The sequence below is a fragment of the Schistocerca nitens genome, chromosome 9 (genome assembly GCF_023898315.1).
Source record: "Schistocerca nitens isolate TAMUIC-IGC-003100 chromosome 9, iqSchNite1.1, whole genome shotgun sequence".
Taxonomy (NCBI): Eukaryota; Metazoa; Arthropoda; class Insecta; order Orthoptera; family Acrididae; genus Schistocerca; species Schistocerca nitens.
The window spans coordinates 373,992,711-374,013,595 of NC_064622.1; the positions used below are offsets into that span (position 1 = coordinate 373,992,711).

The window sequence follows — 20,885 nt, forward strand, 5'->3', positions numbered from 1 at the left end:
GAGTCCCTACGCGTGCCCCTCAAGGGTGAGTTCCATACCGCCGTGTACGACTTGACCATGCGTAGCTTATTAGGCGTGTTCAAGACAGACCATTCAGAGCTCCAGACATCGCAGACCTTGCGGTGTAGGGCTGACCGGAGGTCTCTTTCCACGAGACCAACCTCCAGGGGTGGCGAAGTGATGGCCTGCTTGGCCAACCGACCAACATGTTCGTTTCCTGGAATCCACCAAGCATTATCTGCCTACACAGTACACTATACACTGATAAGGCAAAACATCGTCACCACTGCCTTCCGCGGTGTTGGATGCCGCCTAATGGCACTGCGGACACGTGACACGATAACAGAAGTATGTAAGCGGAACAGAAACGGACGGGGGGATAATTCTAGCGATGATATGGGCTACAAATGGGGAACTCATTGATATAAGACACTTTGACAAAGAGCAGACTACTATTGCGCAGAAGCTGGTCGAATGTTCACGTGCTACTGTCGTGAGCATCTACGGAAAGGGGTAGAAAGACAGAAAAGGCGCTAAAAGGCTGGACGTTCGCAACTCTTCACATAACGTGGTGTTCGGAGGCTTGTCTGCTTTGTAAAGTAGGATAAGTGCTGATCTGTGGCATCTCTACCGAAAGAGCACAGTACTGGTGCACGCGTAAGTGTTCAGGAGGGCACACCGTTCATCGTGCAATGTTCAACACGGAGCTCCGCAGCAGACTACCCCTACGCGTTCACATGCTGACCCAACGGCAAATGCGACTGCAGTGTGCACGGCACCATCAGAATTCGACCGTTGATCGATGGAAACGTGTCGGCTCTTCAACCGAAGGACATTTTTATTACACTATCTCGCTGTTCGTCTCCACAAACGCCGTCATCGAAGTGAACGGCAGCTCGAAACGTGCAGCGCGCCACGGACGCAGGTTGGTGCGAAGAGTATTATGCTATGGGACCGATGGCCGTAATCGAAGACACACTGATAGCTGCGAACCAGCAGCATCCCTTCATGGTCCATGCCTTCAAACGACGGCGATATCATCTTCCAGCAGTATAATTGTCCGAATATCGGAGCCAGAACCGTGCTACAGTAGTTTGAGGAGTATTGTAGTGAGCTCACGTTGATGTCTCGGTGACCAAATTCGACTGATGTAAATCCTATGGAACACATCCGGTGCGCTATCGGGCGCCGTCACTGCGTACGCAAATCCGCGGCTCGTTATGTACGCGAATTACACTACTGACCATTAAAATTGCTACACAAGAAGAAATGCAGATGAGAAAGGGGTATTCATTAGACAAATATATTATACTAGAACTGACATGTGATTACATTTTCACGCAATTCGGGTGCAAAGATCCTGAGAAATCAGTACCCAAAACAACCACCTCTGGGCGTGATAACGGCCTTGATACGCCTCGGCATTGAGTGAAACAGAGCTTTGACGGCGTGTACAGGTACAGCTGCCCATGCAGCTTCATCACGATACCACAGTTGATCAAGAGTAGTGACTGGCGTATTGTGACGAGGCAGTGGCTCGGCCACCATTGACCAGACATTTTCAATTGGTGAGAGATCTGGAGAATGTGCTGGCCAGGGCAGCAGTCGAACATTTTCCGTATCCAGAAAAGCCCGTACAGGACCTGCTACATGCGGTCGTGCATTATCCTGCTGAAATGTAGGGTTTCGCAGGGATCGAATGAAGGGTAGAGCCACGGGTCGTAACACATCTGAAATGTAACGTCCACTGTTCAAAGTGCCGTCAATGCGAACAACAAGTGACCAACACGTGTAACCCATGGCACCCCATACCATCACGCCGGGTGATACGCCAGTATGGCGATGACGAATAGACGCTTCCAATGTGCGCTCACCGCGATGTCGCCAAACACGGATGCGACCATCATGATACTGTAAACAGAACCTGGAGTCATCCGAAAAAATGACGTTTTGCCATTCGTGCACCCAGGTTCTTCGTTTACACAATCGCAGGCACTCCTGTCTGTGATGCAGCGTCAATGGTAACCGCAGCCATCGTCTCCGAGTTGTTAGTTCATGCTGCTGCAAACGTCGTCGAACTGTTCGTGCAGATGGTTGTTGTTTTGCAAACGTCCCCATCTGTTGACTCAGGTATCGAGACGTGGCTGCACGATCCGTTACAGCCATGCGGAGAAGATGCCTGTCATCTCGACTGCTAGTGATACGAGGCCGTTGGGGTCCAGCACGGCGTTCCGTATAACCCTCCTGAACCCACCGATTCCATTTTCTGTTAACAGTCATTGGGTCTTGACCAACGCGAGCAGCAATGTCGCTATACGATAAACCGCAATCGCGATAGGTTACAATCCGACCTGTATCAAAGTCGGAAAGGTATTGGCACGCATTTCTCCTCCTTACACGAGGCCTCACAACAACGTTTCACCAGGGAACGCAGGTCAACTGCTGTTTGTGTATGAGAAATCGGTTGGAAACTTTCCTCATGTGAGCACGTTGTAGGTGTCGCCACCGGCGCCAGCCTTGTGTGAATGCTCTGAAAAGCTAATCACTTGCATATCACAGCATCTTCTTCCTGTTGGTTAAATTTCGCGTCTGTAGCACGTCATCTTCGTGATGTAGTAATTTTAATGGCTATTAGTGTACATAACTTGAGCGTAGACATCTAATGTCACACACCTCTATAAATCTACCAACAAACTGTCGGATCCCTGATACGCAGAATCAGTGATGTATTTCGTTGCAAAGACGGACAAACATGCCATTAGGCAGGTGGTCATAATGTTTTGGCTCATCAGTGTATACAGTATGTGTCAAGAAAATGAAGCGTCCATACGAAATGGTCGGATATTAATATAACAACGTACACACAATCAGCGAGTACGCAAATGATTACAGTTGTACTTCTCAGTGACAAGCAGAACGGCAGCCTGGGTGCATTAGTAATGTTCGTGTTTAATACTGTTATCAGGGCTGCTAGGATATATAACAGCGTGAGCACCAAGGGCACAGAAACGCCGCGTACTCGTCTGAGGCAGCGTTATCAACACGTAACAGAGTCTGAAAGGAGCCTCTCTGAGGAACTCCATTTGGTTAGCTAGTCGAATCGTGCAATATCCCCGTTTATAGGGGCATTCGAATGTGACAGTCGCCCGATGTCGGACTGCGTGGGAACGTGAAGGCTTGTACATTCGTCGTCAAGATAACGGTAGACCACGTCTGACCACCTCAAGGAGGACCACCGTATTATGCAGCAGACAAGTCGTAGCCCCTTCACATCGGCACACGCTATCCGACAAGTAATGGACTCACTCCACCATTCTGTAGCATCCCACACTAGTGGTCAAAGAATAGCAACCGGTGGACTGGGAATTACCTTCCTATGCGTAAGTTGCCGTTAGCAGAATAAAGAAAACGGCTGCGTTCGATGTTGCGCCGTGGGCGGGAAGCATGAACTGCCGGTGAGTGGCCTCGCATTCTGCGCTACGTAGAGTGACCATCGTCTGCATGGTGGCGAGGTCCCATTCCTCGAATGCTTTGGAGAGGCACGTTTGTACAGAGTCATTAACTGATGTCACGTCGGTAGTTATGGAGTGTACTCTCATGGAAAATTATGGAGTGTACTCTCATGGCATAACGGATATCCTGCGTCCTCGTGTGTTTACTCTCATGCGACATTATCGTGGTGCCACTCTTTAACAGGGCAATGCTCGTCCACACGTGGACCGTGTCTCTATCAACTGTCTGCGTGATGTTCAGTTATCCCTGGGTCGCTAAGATCCCAAGGACCTGCTCGGAGCCCAACTACTCCTCACAGCGAGTATCCAGGATATCAACGAACAGTCACAACAGAAGCCAGTTTGTCTGAGGAGAAGACAGAATGGCTGTACGACACCTTTCCCAGTCTAATCACTACATGCATCCAGGCCACGTGCGATCCAAGGTGAAACTGGTAATTGGGCTCATACTGCCAATTTCTATGAAAATTTGGCTTGAAATCGAAATAACTGAAATAAACTCACATATGTTCTCACAATCCGTGAAGTTTCATTTCTTTTTCCCCTCCCTTCCTGAGTGCTTTACTTTTTTCAGGCACTGTATTTGGTTTACATTTGTAATAATATTATTTGTTTAATATGTAATACAAAGTGTTTGTGTCACTTGTTGCATTTACGCTTGCGAAGGACTGAGAAGACCAGACCACTAAATTTCACTCGGCTTCAGCATTATACGTCACCGGATGCAAATCATAGCTCTTAGGCAGAAGCCGAAGCGACACAAAACCTGCTGCGAGCAACGAGATGTGAAAATATGAAAACTGAACAGATACTGAAAATAATGTGAGATTGTAAAATTGTATACATCCTAGCTTTGAGTCTTGCATTGTACAGCTATTTCTTTTGTGAAGTCTGTCTTGGCTATTAAATAGTTCACAGTTAACAGCATTTCAGCATGACGCAACATATGTGTACAAAGTGCCGTGAATAAATAGTGCTCACGTGTCTTACTGAAAATTGATCAACTAGTTTGTGTGTACCATTTCATTACCACCTATATAAAAACGGAAGTTTTATTCATTTTAATTAAACGGAGAATAATATTTGGCTAATTATTCCGACCGATAGTAATATTAAGACGATTAGTTTCAAATAAGCCGGACTATACCGACAGAGTCAGTATAGAAAGGGGGATTAGCGATCATGATGTTATTGTAGCGCCGGCCGCGGTGGTCTCGCGGTTCTAGGCGCGCAGTCCGGAACCGTGCGACTGCTACGGTCGCAGGTTCGAATCCTGCCTCGGGCATGGATGTGTGTGATGTCCTTAGGTTAGTTAGGTTTAAGTAGTTCTAAGTTCTAGGGGACTTATGACCACAGCAGTTGAGTCCCATAGTGCTCAGAGCCATTTGAACCATTTGTTATTGTAGCAACTCTTTGAATTATTTCCTTTGAAACACTCTCCTTGTAAATTATGCTCCATCTGTGTTAATAAATCAGTCAAAAAAGCTAGGAGAGTGTTTCTACTAGATAGAGCAGTTAAACATTTATTAACATCTCACTTAGACAGTGAAATGACATCATTTAGTTCCAGTAAGATGAATGCATAGCAAACGATGGGGTAGGTTCTGGGATTGTATGCATGAAGGACAGTGAAGGAGTGTAGTCCCTATGTTCGGCCACTTAGTCGTTTTAGTAGTTTTAGTCTACGTGGACTTTCTGCTGGACTGGCTTTGCTCAGGTCTCAGGTAAGGGATGCTGTGAAGCATCAGATAGTGGGGGATGAGATGGGTGTCACTAAGTTGGAGGAACCTTGGGGCACTCCTGCAGTGGCGCAGAAAGTATGGGAGTTGGAGGTGTTAACAATGACATAGGATGGACGGTTGAGTAGGGACGATTTTGTAAGGTGGATATGGTTGACTAGAAATGCATGAGTCTGGAGTTTGAAAAGAAGACTGGAATGCCATATGTAGTTTTATGCTTTCTGTAGGTCAAAGGAGACAAATACGGCGCATTAACAGCTGATGAGCTGTTGGGATAGGAGGTGGGCGAGGTTCAGAAGTTGATCAGCAGCTCATCAGCCGAGAAGGTGGGACAGAAGCCACACTGGGTAGCAGGAAGCAAATGGTGTTGGTGCATACGTCAGTGGATGCTTCAGGAGAGGGTGGATTCAAAGACCTCACTATACACTGAGGTGAGGCAGATTGGAGGGACAAGTTTATTTAGTTTAAGGAAAAGTAAGATTTTGGAGGTTTTCTACAGGCCGAGATAGAAGACTGTGGAGAGGATAGTGATATAAAGTATTCCAAGGTTGATGAGACGAGGTGTCGATGGTTAACATGGCCGGTAATAGGGCATGTACTATGTTTTCTGTAAAATACTTATTTTGTAGATGAATTAATTAATGTATTAATGAATTAACTATTAATGTAGATGAAGATGAAATGGGAGATACGATACTGCGTGAAGAGTTTGACAGAGCACTGAAAGACCTGAGTCGAAATAATGCCCCCGGAGTAGACAACATTCCATCGGAACTACTGACGGCCTTGGGAGAGCCAGTCCTGACAAAACTCTACAATCTGGTGAGCAAGATGTATGAAACAGGCGAAATACCCTCAGACTTCAAGAAGAATATAATAATTCCAATCCCAAAGAAAGCAGGTGTTGACAGATGTGAAAATTACCGAACAATCAGTTTAATAAGCCACAGCTGCAAAATACTAACACGAATTCTTTACAGACGAATGGAAAAACTAGTAGAAGCCGACCTCGGGGAAGATCAGGTTGGATTCCGTAGAAATACTGGAACACGTGAGGCAATACTGACCTTACGACTTATCTTAGAAGAAAGATTAAGGAAAGGCAAACCTACGTTTCTAGCATTTGTAGACTTAGAGAAAGCTTTTCACAATGTTGACTGGAATACTCTGTTTCAAATTCTAAAGGTGGCAGGGGTAAAATACAGGGAGCGAAAGGCTATTTACAATTTGTACAGAAACCAGATGGCAGTTATAAGAGTCGAGGGACATGAAAGGGAAGCAGTGGTTGGGAAGGGAGTAAGACAGGATTGTAGCCTCTCCCCGATGTTATTCAATCTGTATATTGAGCAAGCAGTAAAGGAAACAAAAGAAAAATTCGGAGTAGGTATTAAAATCCATGGAGAAGAAGTAAAAACTTTGAGGTTCGCCGATGACATTGTAATTCTGTCAGAGACAGCAAAGGACTTGGAAGAGCAGTTGAACGGAATGGACAGTATCTTGAAAGGAGGATATAAGATGAACATCAACAAAAGCAAAACGAGGATAATGGAATGTAGTCGAAGTAAGTTGGGTGATGCTGAGGGTATTAGATTAGGAAATGAGACACTTAAAGTGTAAAGGAGTTTTGCTATTTGGGGAGCAAAATAACTGATTATGGTCGAAGCAGAGAGGATATAAAATGTAGACTGGCAATGGCAAGGAAAGCGTTTCTGAACAAGAGAAATTTGTTAACATCGAGTATAGATTTAAGTGTCAGGAAGTTATTTCTGAAAGTATTTGTATGGAGTGTAGCCATGTATGGAAGTGAAACATGGACGGTAAATAGTTTGGACAAGAAGAGAATTGAAGCTTTCGAAATGTGGTGCTACAGAAGAATGCTGAAGATTAGATGGGTAGATCACATAACTAATGAGGAGGTACTGAATAGGATTGGGGAGAAGAGGAGTTTGTGGCACAACTTGACCAGAAGAAGGGATTGGTTGGTAGGACATGTTTTGAGGCATCAAGGGGTCACCAATTTAGTATTGGAGGGCAGCGTGGAGGGTAAAAATCGTAGGGGGAGACCAAGAGTTGAATACACTAAGCAGATTCAGAAGGATGTAGGTTGCAGTAGGTACTGGGAGATGAAGAAGCTTGCACAGGATAGAGTAGCATGGAGAGCTGCATCAAACCAGTCTCAGGACTGAAGACCACAACCACAACAACAACAACAACAACAACTTATTTCATGCCCTGTGCTGTGATTGGGCTATTTAATTCTGTTTCTGGTATTTTGTTCAAGTACCCAAGCTGGGAGCCAGCGGTAGGACTGTGGTTTGTTTTGTTTTATGGCGCATAGGACTGTGGTAACTATGCATTTGTACACAGTAGGGAATTGGAGGTAGTCAAAGTGAGGATCATCAAGGATTGAGAGGATTTTGGAGAGATAGGATGCAAAGTGATTGGCTTTGCTCTGGTGGGCAGGTAAGGGATGTGTGTTTTGAAGGTTGGGTAGTGGGGAATGAGATGGGTGCTAGTAAGTCAGTGGATTGCTTTCCAGTACTTGAAAAATGTAACTGGGAGTGTAGCGTTCAATCTGAAGCATGTCTGGCGCCAGTCCCAGTGTTTTATGGCATTGGGTGAATTTCTAATGTCTCACTGTATTTGCTGGTGGCATGTGAGTGCATCCTGGTCATGAGACCATGGGAAGGAGCGATATAATTTCACAGATGTTCAAATGTGTGTGAAATCTTATGGGACTTAACTGCTAAGGTCATCAGTCCCTAAGCTTACACACTACTTAACCTAAATTATCCTAAGGACAAACGCACACACCCACTCCCGAGGGAGGACTCGAACCTCCGCCGGGATCAGCCGGAGCGATATAAGTGACTGGATTCACAGCAAAGGAGTGCAGCTTGTGATGAGAGAGTCGGGTGATGAGGATGCATGGCTTTCGTAGGGATATAGGCAGGGTTAGCATCTTACAATGTGTGCGGCAGGAAGGCTGTGGCATGGAGAATATCATTGGATTAAGCTTCCTATATGGGTATCTATGGATTCTCAGTAGACACAATAGTTGTGGACAGCTTTTAGATGCAGATTGGGATGGGGTGCGTGGGGATAAGGCAGTGTGTAGGGTATGGTGAGGAGGACAAGTAGGCGCTCGCTTCCAACTCGAGTGAGGTTTTCTGCAGTGAGGTGTCGAAGGAGGTTGGGAGATGCTAGGGTGACATCTAGGATGATGTTGCTTTCAGAACAGGTGTGCTGTGGTCCAGGGACAATTTTACCTTTGACGGAGTCTGTAAACCGAAGCCACCGCTGGAGTTCTACACGGGATCTATTATGAATATTGAGATCAGCAGCAATAATATAGGAGGGCCGATGTGGCTGGCGAAATCATGGAGGATGGGATTATTAGCTCAGATGTCGATAGTAGCACAGGTAACAGTTGCTTTGAAGAAGAGTCCAAGAATAAGGTGTTCAAAGGGATTGTTGAGCAACGATTTTGGCCGAACAGAGATGATCCTGTGATGGCCAATTGCTACTTGACCTATCGCCAGAGGGAGAGGGTTATAAGAGCAGCGGAGGGTGCAGGAAGGGGTACGGATGGTGTAGTGTGGTTGGAGAAACGACCAAAAATATTTGACACCGGTTGTATGAATGTTTTATTTGAATTAGTCTGTACTATCACATCCTAAAATATTTACTGCTGCACCTGGAACACACTGTGTATATTACGGCTGGTACATGAAGGAAAAAATCTTTGTAATATAATTTTTACGGACACGTACCATGAACGATGATCTCGCAGCAAGGATCCACCGGTATATCGTCATCACGCCGTGGCGCCTTCTGGCCATCGGCGAGAGTTGTCGGACAACGCACACTGATGACCTCTGGCGGCGGCTTTGCGTACTCCTGGTCGGCCGTGGCAACGGAGCACTGGTGCTGCCCCTGGCTGTCTGCCAGGGCACTAGCGGTCACGCACGTGTCGCGCTGTGGTCCATGTTTTGAGTGCAATCCGCCCATTTTCCTGAACAGCTATGGAAACAATCTGTGGCAACCTGATCTCAACTCAGATTCCTTAAATCTGGTATCGGTTCCAAACGTTCAGTTCCTTTCTACAGTTTCTTCACACTATTCTTTACTTCTCTTTTCTGTAATTTTCTTCTGAGTGCAGCTGGGCTGGTTCGCACAATCTGGGTAATTCTTCCTACGTTGTTTTTCGTGACGAAGGTTTCAACTTTATTTCACTGTTCCTCTGTTTATACCTCAGGATGTATTATCAAACTGAAAATATACTTTTTGGAAAATTCACTCGATTCCTGTCAGTAAATGTCGGCGTTACAACACAATACTGTATAGAAGTATGAAGCATACATACTATGCTTTTAAACACAAGTAATACTGAAACAAAAGGAACTATTATCTTAAACTATGAATACTGCAATAACAGGAACTTTACGCAAAAGACGTGTGTTGATCTGTTTCGTTACAGAGTCTCCTTGAGATATATTTGCTTATTTTATTTCTTTTTCTAAGAAATTTTCCCTGCTCCCTAAGTAGCTAGAAATTTTAGATTTTCTCCTCTCAAATTTTTAAGGATAAAAGGCCATTTTGAAGAAACATAAAATTATCATAAAGGAAATTTATGAAACACTGTGAAACCTCTTGATACTAGAATTCTTTTCTGACGAATAATTCTACCAAGATATCTGATATAAAACATAAAAGTCAAAGTGATCAAATACTTCAATAAGTCTGTGAAAAGTAAAGCAAGCTTCAGTTAGGCAAGTGTACTGTGTTCTAATTGATAATTCTGTAATTTTCTCAGTGTGTCTACCGAACTTTTTTGTTGGGATGACGAAGATACTTCCTACAGTAGTTGTCGCCTTGTGATTGTCACCTGCTACTTCCTGGTTTCTCACGACGTTACTTGGAACAAAAGCCTTCGCAGATGCTACCGTGAATCGATTTCTGAAACAGACAAAAAGACAAAGCGTTTAGATTGTAGTTCAGTCATTACAAACAGTAACTAATAGGCAAACGTCTAAAAAACGAATCTATTTTGTAGTAAATAGGAAGATTATTGAATTTACTTGCGTTTCGTAATTCTCGAACAACAGAGATTGAAAACAGATTTGATAACTAATCGAAAAGATATTTGGGGTAGTAAAATGGTTGCCATTTGTAGCCTAAGTAGTATGCACAAAAGACAGTTCAATGTTCTAACTGCAGGGTGTTCCAAAATCATTCCTCTGATTTCTCAAGACTCTGTCTTCTACATGAATGAGGATAGAAATGAAATCCATGGGTACATGAAAATATATGCCTGTATGTTCCGCATCAATTCCTACACCAGTGGACTGGTTTTAACCAAATTTGGTACACGTATCACTTACTGTCTGGAAAGAAATGCTGTGGTGGTAAGAAACACCTACCTATCAACGGTGTGGGGGTGGCGTGAGAAGAAGTGTAACTCACCACAAGCGCGTACCTAGAATTTATTCCTGGAGTATTTGAAAATGAGAGAATTTAGTGACTTGCAGCAAACTTTACACGTAATTTAGCTTCTTTACTATTTTTTCCTCCGCTAGCAGCCTCCACAAAATGATGGAAGGATGATAGTTTATCGCTTAAAATATATTTTCCTTGTTCATGCAGAAAAGTGTCACATCATGTACCATGTTTAAATTTATTACTTCTTTGCTACCTTCTCTATTCGCCACACATTTCGCATGCAGTATCCGCATATACTGCTGAACCCGCAAAATTTATATCACTATACGACACATAGTTCAAGAGATTTGACGTCATAAACACTGAGGTGCGTGTAAACGAAACTTCTGGGCGAAATTCGCTGGAGATACAGATGAAACATTTGTACAAATATGTGTGAATCATATTTGATATTTGTGAAATATACAGCGTGAGTCACTAACTATTGCCACCTAGATTCACTCCGAAAGTATGATAGTTGCTGAAAAGTCTGTGGGGCAAATGTTGTATGGGACAACGAGGGCCATAATATGACGGTGTTTTGTTGCTAGATGGGGTCGCGTCAGAGATATGAAGGTCAACTTTGTTTTTTTAATGGGATGCTATAGTTTGGTAATTATTTTCTGATAGCGGCTATCGAGATGAATCCAATTTGGTGTAACAGTAAGGTCTTTGAAGGTCAACGAAGGTTAAAAACGTGGCATGAACGTATCAATGCAGTGCTGCAATCTTGTCATGGATTGAGTGGTATTCCTCATCACTTCGACACTTATCGAAGAACATGCTCTGACAATTCTCTCTCGTATATTGTGCAAATAGTAAATATTCGCCAAATACCGCGTATCCATGTAACGTGCCATTGACATGTAAACACCATTCGATGGTTTCGCAATACTACACTAATAGGAACGGTAAGACTGGTGTCGTTGAATTGAGCAAATGTGAATGATGTAGTACTTCGAAGAAAAAGTAGATATGCTTGTCATTTACGGAGAATGCCAACGAAATTCAGTGAGAGCTAGAGACTTACGCACTGAAACATATTCTCAACGTACATTTAAATATGTGTATGATAAATTTTTCCGCAGCTCGTGGTCTTGCGGTAGCGTTCACGCTTACCGCGCACGGGGTCCCGGATTCGATTCCCAGCGGCGTCAGTGATTTTTCCTGCCTAGTAAGGCGGTGCGGGTCTCCCGCATCGTCCCCTATGCTCCTCTGAGTATGGGACCTCATCATCATCATCATCGTGATAAATTGAGACCAACTGGATGTTTAACGCATCGGAAACGTATCCGCCAAAGGAAAGTTACTAACGAGGTTCGAGATCCTTGTATTAGTTCGCGTCAAATCGCAAGGGAATCTGGTAAGAGCCAGAGTAGGGTTGTTCGTGTTCTGCGTCGCCGTGAATATCATCCTTAACATATCAGTCTCCACCAAGAATTAACTGGTACTGATTATATGCGTCATATTGAGTTCTGCGGATGAGCTCAACTTCAGATTCAGAGCGATGACACATTTATTAACATGAATTTATTTACTGACGAGGCTACATTCACGAACCATGGAAATGGTAATTTGTATAACATGCATTATTGGGCAACTGAAAATCCATGTTGACTGCAAAAACCGTGGTCGGTGAATGTATGGCGTGGGATTCTGGGGAAGAGAATTGTCGGCCCAAAGGAAATCTTAATGGTAGGAAGTACACCACATTCCTGCAAGAAACATTAGGTCTGTTATTGGAAGAAATACCTTTAGGAACAAGCAACAGAATGTGGTATCAACACGATGGGTGTCCGTCACATTTTTCGCTGATGGCTATAAATGGCAACTTCCAAATCGTTGGATTGGACGCGGAGGAGATGTGTCATGACCGGCTCGTTAGCCAGATTTGACGCCTCTGGATTTTTTCTTGTGGGCATTCGTAAAAGACATTGTTTAAAAAGATGTTCCAACTACACCTGAAGATATGGGAGAGAGAATTGTCAGAGCATGTGCTTCGATAAGTGCTGATGTGATAAGGAATGCCACTCATTCCATGATAAGGAGATTGCAGCACTGCATTGATACCAACGGTCATCACTTCGAACACCTCCCGTAAATGGACTTTCATGCACCTTTGTGACTTTCTTTGAACTTACTGTTACACATCATTGGATTCGTCTCGATAGCTGCTATCAGAAAGTAAGTACCATACTACAGCATCCCATTTTAAAAAATAAAGTTTACTTTCATGTCTCTGAAGCGACCACACCTAGCAACAACAAAAAAGTCATATTATGGCCCCCATTGTCCCATGCAACTTTTGTCCCACAAACTTTTCAGCTGCTATCATACTTTCCGAGTTATTCTTGGTGACAATAGTTAGCGCCGCACCCTGTATATGAGATGTGCGCATGTAGGCAAAACCCCAGGTAAAAACTCTTCCTAAGCCCCTGGATCGATTTCAACCAAAAATGATGCACATATTATGTACTATCTGGAAAGAAATACTGTGGCGGCAAGAACCAGCAACTGTGGGGTTGATAAAGTAAAGAGAAGGCGGAGGATAATACGGATAGGCAAGAGGGGGAAGATAGTCATGGATACAGATAAGGGGGGTGGCAGCAGCAGCAGGAGGAGGAGGAGGAGGAGGAGGACAGAGAGAGGGGGCAGAAAAAGATGGACAGAGAATGGGACAATAGGAGATGGGCAGAGGGAGGGGGTAGGAGGAGGTGGGTAGAGAGTGGCGGAGAGGAACAGATGGACAAGGAGTGAGGGTAATGGTAGATGGACGAAAAGCTGGGCAGAAAGAGACAGACAGAATTAGGGTGGAGAAGTTGGACTAATAGAAAGCAAATAAATATGTATCCGGGAAATTGCAGGTACGTCTGAAATAGAAGTTTACCTTGGTTGGTTGGTTGGTTGGTTGTTTGAGGTTTAAGGGACCAAACAGCAAGGTCATCAGTCCCTTGTTTCAAATATACTCCATTCTGCTAACGGGACATCTCAGAAAAGTCAGAACAATAAAACGGAAAAAGAGAAAAACGTAAAACGGCAGTCACGTTGTCATTGGTAAAAAACAAATGAGGAAAGTTGGCAAGAGAACGAACCCAACACTATGCTGAAGCAGCATAGGCAAGACCACCTGTGACTTAAAAGGTACAACTGCTATAATGCAGAAAGGACGTATGGGAATAGAAAGACTAACCAAGCCTTAAAAAGAAAAGGGGGGGGGGGGGTAAAAACAGAGTAAAAGGGGAAGAAAAGAGGATTCCGGTCAGGGAGATGAATCTGGAATCTCTGAGCACTGCCTACAGTGGGAGACACCCAAACACTCACCGCCCTGCCCCAACACCAGTGAGAGATTAAAAACCTTAAAACTGAGAATAAAAACCACTCTCCCGGAGGAAACCGAGAACCAGAGAGACCATCCGGGAATCGTCAGCCAACATCAAAGGTAAAGTGTGGGGGAGTCTGTACTTAGCACGCAGAGCCAAAAGAAGGGGGCATTCAACCAAAATGTGGGCCACTGACTCGAAGGCTCCACAACCACATAGCGGGGGTGGCTCATCACGCAAAAGAAAACCATGGGTCAACCTGGTATGGCCAATGCGGAAACGACACAGTGTGGTCGAGTCCTTTCGGGAGAGGCGAAAGGAAGAACGCCATGGGCCTGGTGTCACCTTAATTGCACGAAGTTTATTAGACATTGGAGTAGCCTCCCAAGAATTGGCCCATGACTGTGCGAAGTGGGATTTGATGTGAAGCCGTAAATCCGCTGCAGGAGGGGTTACAGAAAACGGGGGGTAAGTAACTGCTCCCCCAGCCAAACGATCAGCGAGCTCATTACCCGGGATACCCACATGGCCAGGGACCCAAGTTTACCTTGGTGCCAGCTATAAGTTCCAGTTCATGCGGTTGCTGGTCATGGCCTTTCTATTGTTGTTAGCTTCCTTGCTCGTTGTTTCACTGCGGCTTTTTCCGTAACTGACAGAACATGAAAATTTCAGTTTCCAAAGGACGGACAAATCACCACACTAGCATTTGCACATAAGAGCGTTTCACAACAATAACCTGTCTCAACCGTGGATCAGCCACAAAGGGCGCACGAATCTCTCATTACTCCACTGACTTCCTAGGTCGCCAGATCTCATCCTTTTTTCTGGAGGTCTTTGTGGAACACTGTGTCTACGTGCTTCCCCTTTCAAAGACTTCTGGTGTACTACTATGCCTCTTCGCAAAAATAGTAAGTACAGACAAGCTGGTGAAAATGTAAGACATATTTTGACTGGCTGTTTGTCGTGCATCCTGTGTAAGGCCAGACTGAGCGTTTGTGAAAACTTTTATGGTAAACGTAGTTGCAAAATCCCAATACTGTATGTGTCAGCAATTAAAATATGTACAGTTACAGAACTGGATCTTTCTCTCGGAAATAAAAACTTTGTAGATCTATGCACAACTTAAAATGTATCTTATCCTACGTTTATATCTTCATGCTTGTAGAAGCTGTAGTTTTGTAAATCGTATGAATATTTTTGAAAAATACTATACAGGTCGTTCTGAAATTCCCGTTACAACATATTATTTACCCTAGAACGAAATTTTCACTCTACAGTGGAGTGTGCGCTGATATGAAACTTCGTGGCAGATTAAAACTGTGTGCCGGACCGAGACTCGAACTCTGGACCTATGCCTTTCGCGGGCAAGTGCTCTACCAACTGAGCTACCCAAGCACGACTCACGCCCCGTCCTCACAGCTTTAATTCCGCCAGTACCTCGTCTCCTACCTTCCAAACTTCACAGAAGCTCTCCTGCGAACGTTGCACTAGCACTCCTGGAAGAAAGGATATTGCGGAGACAAGGCTTAGCCACAGCGTAGGGTTTGTTTCTAGAGTGAACGAGGTACTGGCGGAATTAAAGCTGTGAGAACTGGGCGTGAGTCGTGTTGGGTAGCTCAGTTGGTAGAGCACTTGCCCGTGAAAGGCAAAGGTCCCGAGTTCGAGTCTCGGTCCGACACACAGTTGTAATCTGCCAGGAAGTTTCATATTATTTACTATCTGGAAAGAAATACTGTGGGAAATTGTGAAACAGTAGAGGGGAGTAAGTACATAATATTTTGAATACGAAAACGTGTCCGGAAAGTAACACTACCGTGTTACAGCCGTTTGAAAACATGTTTGCTAGGGAGGTTTTGCAGCAGTGTAGTCATGGTGTGGAGTGGTTACGTCGGATCGGCTGATGTCATTTGACATCTGTCCTACCTCTCTGACCTGGGTCGAGCTTCATTCACGCGGCTGTGTGTGTTAGAGGAGTGATTGAGTATATCTTTGCAAAATACACCTTTATTAAGATCGTTCTCCACAACGTCCCACTCTATCGCATATCGTTTTCGCCACAATTACGCAACGGCTTCAAGGAGGGGTACCTTCACTGTCAACAGGCTTGACTGTGGTCCTCCAAGGAGACACCGAACACCTGACCTGGAAGAGGCCGTACTGAAGCACATTGAAGAGATAGTACACGAGTAATTTCTTTGCCTGTTAATGCGTGAAACATCTGATGTGCTGCGTCACGCCTAATCAATTACTTGCAAAAGTGGTCGCGTTACCAACATGTTTTCAACGATACATTTCCGGAATATTATCTACTCACTCCACTCCTCAAGTCCTAGAAGTTTGTAACGGGAATTTCCGAACATACTGCGCATTTTGTAAGGAAACTGCAGCAAACGTCTAACAGCAGAAATTGACAGACCTCGCCTACAAGCTGAGATACCTCAGGCCAGTCCGTGTTTGCGGGTTGCCGCCGTGCATGGCTTTAGGCGCTCCAATGTAGTTCTTTGTAGTGTTCTCTGATATGCGGTGTTCTACAGTGATTCCGTGTATGGGTTCGGAAGTAACGTGGACCGCTCCGAAACAAGCTCTTCATATAGTCAATTATCGATGTTGTAATCAGTTTAGAGCATACAATTACGTTCGTGTCTGGCCTAGATTAACATCCATAAAAATATTCCAGTTTAGTCAAATTCCACGGGACAAGCTTGATAAAGGAAAACTCGATTTCGTAGAGATGTCAAAGAAAATAATGTTTCAAAAACGTTTACAAAACGTTCCGACAGAACAGACTTTTTTTTTGGGGGGGGGGGGGGGGGGGGCAGCAGCCATTAGGGTAGTCCGTACAGCTGCAATCACCACTGTGTCCGAATGCCTCAGTGGTGACAGTACTTGCCTATTACGCAGGAGGCCTGGGGTCGAATCCCAGTAAGGACAAATTTTCGTCATACCCCATTGATTTCAATGGATGTCCACTCGCAGCCAAGATCTGTAATTCTTTTGAGTATTATTTTGTTTACTTTATGATTACTAATGCCACAAGTTTCTTGATATCATTATTCACAGAACAAATAATGAAGAGTTTTCAAAGAAATTTATTAAAACGACAGTAACAAACATTCATAAATACATACAAATAGTCTTCTCGGAATCTGGTACACGTGATTTAGCAAAAAAATGGTTCAAATGGCTCTGAGCACTATGGGACTCAACTGCTGTGGTCATCAGTCCCCTAGAACTTAGAACTACTTAAACCTAACTAACCTAAGGACATCACACACATCCATGCCCGAGGCAGGATTCGAACCTGCGACCGTAGCAGTCCCACGGTTCCGGACTGCGCGCCTAGAACCGCGAGACCACCACGGCCGGCTCGTGATTTAGCAGCGCATTCCTCTACAGCACGTAGAGCATACAGAGGCAGTAAAATAAAAGTTTCAGCAAAGGAATTGAAACAGTTACAGAAAAAAAAAAAAAGCCAGTGTTTGTTTAATATGATGCACGCGATGATTTTTTTTAAGAAAGGGGGAAAAAATAGACTAAGTTCACAAGAGAGAATGATTTAATGAAGCCATTTATGGATACAGCAAAACGGAATAACTCTGGAAAAAGATACCATAGGAAAATCGAGAACATGCGAAGGTGGAAGAAAAGTAACATCAACGTGACGAAACAGACAGGATAACGAAGACTTGGTAATAGTGGGACTGAGTGGTGATAGTACACAGAGCACTGCACTACACTCTCTTCGTAGGTTAGTAGTTGTACGTGTGTCGCACGTGTGTATAGCAAGTTCTGTATAATGATGTAAAGGCGACCCTGACAGCATATTCACTGCAGACTATGAGCTGAGAAAGTGTTACCAAATAAACGAGTGTGGGAGCCCGAAATGGTCGTATTAAACAAAGACATCTAATCAATTCATAATTGTAATGCTACTGTTGTTAACGCCGCTTTGTTTTGCTCGAACGTTGGTCCGCGAGCTTAGTTGGGTATCTTCGAAGGAAATAAAATCTTTTTATGAAACGATGTTGAGGACGTTTAGAGATTCAGTAGCGGCAACAGATTCCAAACGTTTCTACTGCCTCCCATGTTAGTGTAGAGTATAAACCATAAAAGTAGAATGGTGGAGGGGAGGTCTCATTCAGAGCAATCTTGTTCCCTTCGTTCCATTTTCGAGAGGAAATGGAAATACGTAATCCTACCTTGCAATTAGTCACCCCTTCCCAGAATATATCACTCTAATACTGTCTACAACCACCTTTATCGTTGATAATGGTTTCCATTCGGTGAAGAAGAGGGCCCGCAAGTTTGTTCGGGTACGTCCAGTGCAAGACTCCTCAACTCCGAATATCTACAATTCATCTGGAACTGGTTAATCATCCCTTGGCCTCCGTCTACAACTTTTACCTTGCACATTTCCTTCCGTTATCAAACCGACGAATCCTTCATGCCTCAAACTGTGTCCTATCACGTGATCCCTTCTCTTAGTCGAGTTGTGCCACAAATTTCTGTTTCCACCAATTCGACTTCCTCTAACCTCTCCATTAGCTACTCGATCTACATATCTAATCTTCAGCACTTTACTGAAGCACCGTTTTTCAAAAGCTTCCATTTTCACCCTATCTGAACTGTTGTCTCGTTCACGTTTCATTTCCTCACAAGAGTACACTCCAGACAAACACATTAATGTGACCACTGCCTACTTTGGACGCCCACGTGCAGCGACCAGTCACAGATGGCATGTGGCAGCAGTGGAGGGTGTGTAAGTCGTGTCCAGGGGACGCGGAAAATAGTGCAGTCGTTGTCGTAATATGGAAACGGACGGATTTATCGGATGTCCAAGAGAGCACAATCATTGGTTTTCGGAACAAGGATGGAAGCATCTCCTAAATGGCTAACTTTTTGAACTGTTCGCGTGTACAGCATCGCGGTTAAAATATACCGTGAATGTATTGTATTGTAATCCACTTCACCCCTCCGCCGCCCCACACCGAACCCAGGGTTATTGTGCGTTCCGGCCCCCGGTGGACCCCTCTCCCCCAGGGAACGTCTCACACCAGAAGAGTGTAACCCCTATGTTTGCGTGGTAGAGTAATGGTGATGTACGCGTACGTGGAGAACTTGTTTGCGCAGCAATCGCCAACATAGAGTAGCCGAGGTGGAATAAGGGGAACCAGCCCACAGATGGAAAACCGCCTAAAAACCATCCACAGACGGGCCGGTTCACCGGACCTCGGCACAAGTCCGCCGAGAGGATTCGTGCCGGGGAGCGCTCGGCTAACCGGGCGGGCATGCCGTGAATGACGCTATCCCAAACTGCGCCGAGCCAGCTTTGGTGTTCCAAAGGGCGTAAATAACAGGAGTGAACATCGCCAGTGGAGATGTGTACAGGGGAAGAGACGTGCAACTGCTGAGCAGCTGACCCCCCAGGCGGACCAAGGGGCTACCTCGTGTATCCTCAACGACCGTTCAGCGAACGTTGCCGCGTATGGGCCTCCGCAGCAGGCGCCTCGTTCATGCACGCATGCCGACTGCCATCCATCGGCGATGAAGGCTGACATTTGCAGGCTAGTACCACAAATGGACGTCCACTGAGTGGCGACAGGTGGCCTTTACAGATGAGTCACATATTTTATGCTCATCGGACAGCTGATTTCGGCGTGTGCCGCCCTGCAACAATCGCTGGTAGGACGGAGGAGGTAGCATTATGGTGTGTGTAATGTTTTTTTAGCATTCCCTAGGCGATCTCGTCATTCTGAATGACATAATAGATCTAATCGAGTATGCATCTGTCGATGGGGACCATGTAAGTAGCCTTCAAAACTCCGTATAGGCGGTGCGTCCCTGGTAGAGAGGTATCATTGAGTTTCTCTTAGCAGAAAACCAGATATTCAAAGACGCTTGCAGTATGTCTACGGAGACATGGTCAGTGAACAAAAGCATGGTGAGCCGTTGGGCGTGGCGTCTGTCATCGTCCCAATAAGGTCGCTCTAACCTGGGTTCCGGCCGATCGCACGTTGGGACGTGCGGACACTCTCATTCGAAGTGATCAACGGATCACAATGAAAAATCTCGCTGCTCAGCTGGACGTCTCTATTGGTAGTGCTGACTCACTCGTCCACTTAGTACCCAAAAGGTGCGAGTTCACTGGGTACCCCGCCACCTGACATAGGATCACAAAGAGCAACGAAGGAACATCTGTACCGAGTTCTTTGCACGTTAAGAACCTGATGGTGACAATTTTTTGTCCAACATCGCCACAGTGTCGCGAATGGGTCGCGGATGTGAGTAGAAATGCATAAGATGGCGTAAGATGAAGATGTAGGAAAGCAACCTAACGTCAGCCAGGGCGCTTGGAAGCAGGAGAGGTTGCGTTTTTGTGGCAAGGGACGCTGGAGCTACATGACCAGCTACGACAGAATGTTCTGGAAGGACGACAGGACACGCGAGACACGCGTAATCGCGGGGGATTGCATCAGACGAGCCTCTATAAGCACGGCCGCTGGTGCTGCTTCGACAGTTGCCTTAGGCGCTGGACCTGAGTTACTCTGCCCTCGGGACGGTACTTAGTTTCTCGTAGCACTTAGCTGCACAGGGTACATGCAGGACTGCCCAACTTACATTCAATGTGTTGGCGCCTCTTAGGGTTCGGCAGTGGGCTTATCCTACCTCGTGTTTCATCTCAGTTATTTCATCAGAAGTGTACGTCCTTTATCCCACAGGACTTCGAGTTGGACGAGCCACCTCATTACTGGATTTAGCGTCTCGCAGGAAACTACAGACGCGACAACAGGCGATGAAACATGAGTTCATAACTTCGAATGGAAAGAAAACGG

The 20,885-nt window shown here is 45.1% G+C and overlaps 1 protein-coding gene and 1 non-coding gene across 2 annotated transcripts in view; one reads left to right on the forward strand and one right to left on the reverse strand.

The window, feature by feature from the left end:
- Positions 1–20,885, reverse strand: part of LOC126204244 (uncharacterized) — an 83,021-nt gene that overhangs the window by 24,296 nt on the left and 37,840 nt on the right. Inside the window, exon 2 of the mRNA XM_049938638.1 lies at positions 9,025–9,274. Coding sequence (XP_049794595.1) covers positions 9,025–9,274 — 250 coding nt within the window. The remainder of the gene's footprint in view (positions 1–9,024; positions 9,275–20,885) is intronic.
- On the forward strand, positions 15,658–15,731 carry Trnas-uga (transfer RNA serine (anticodon UGA)). The gene has a single exon. It is a non-coding gene; the product is annotated as a tRNA-Ser (tRNA).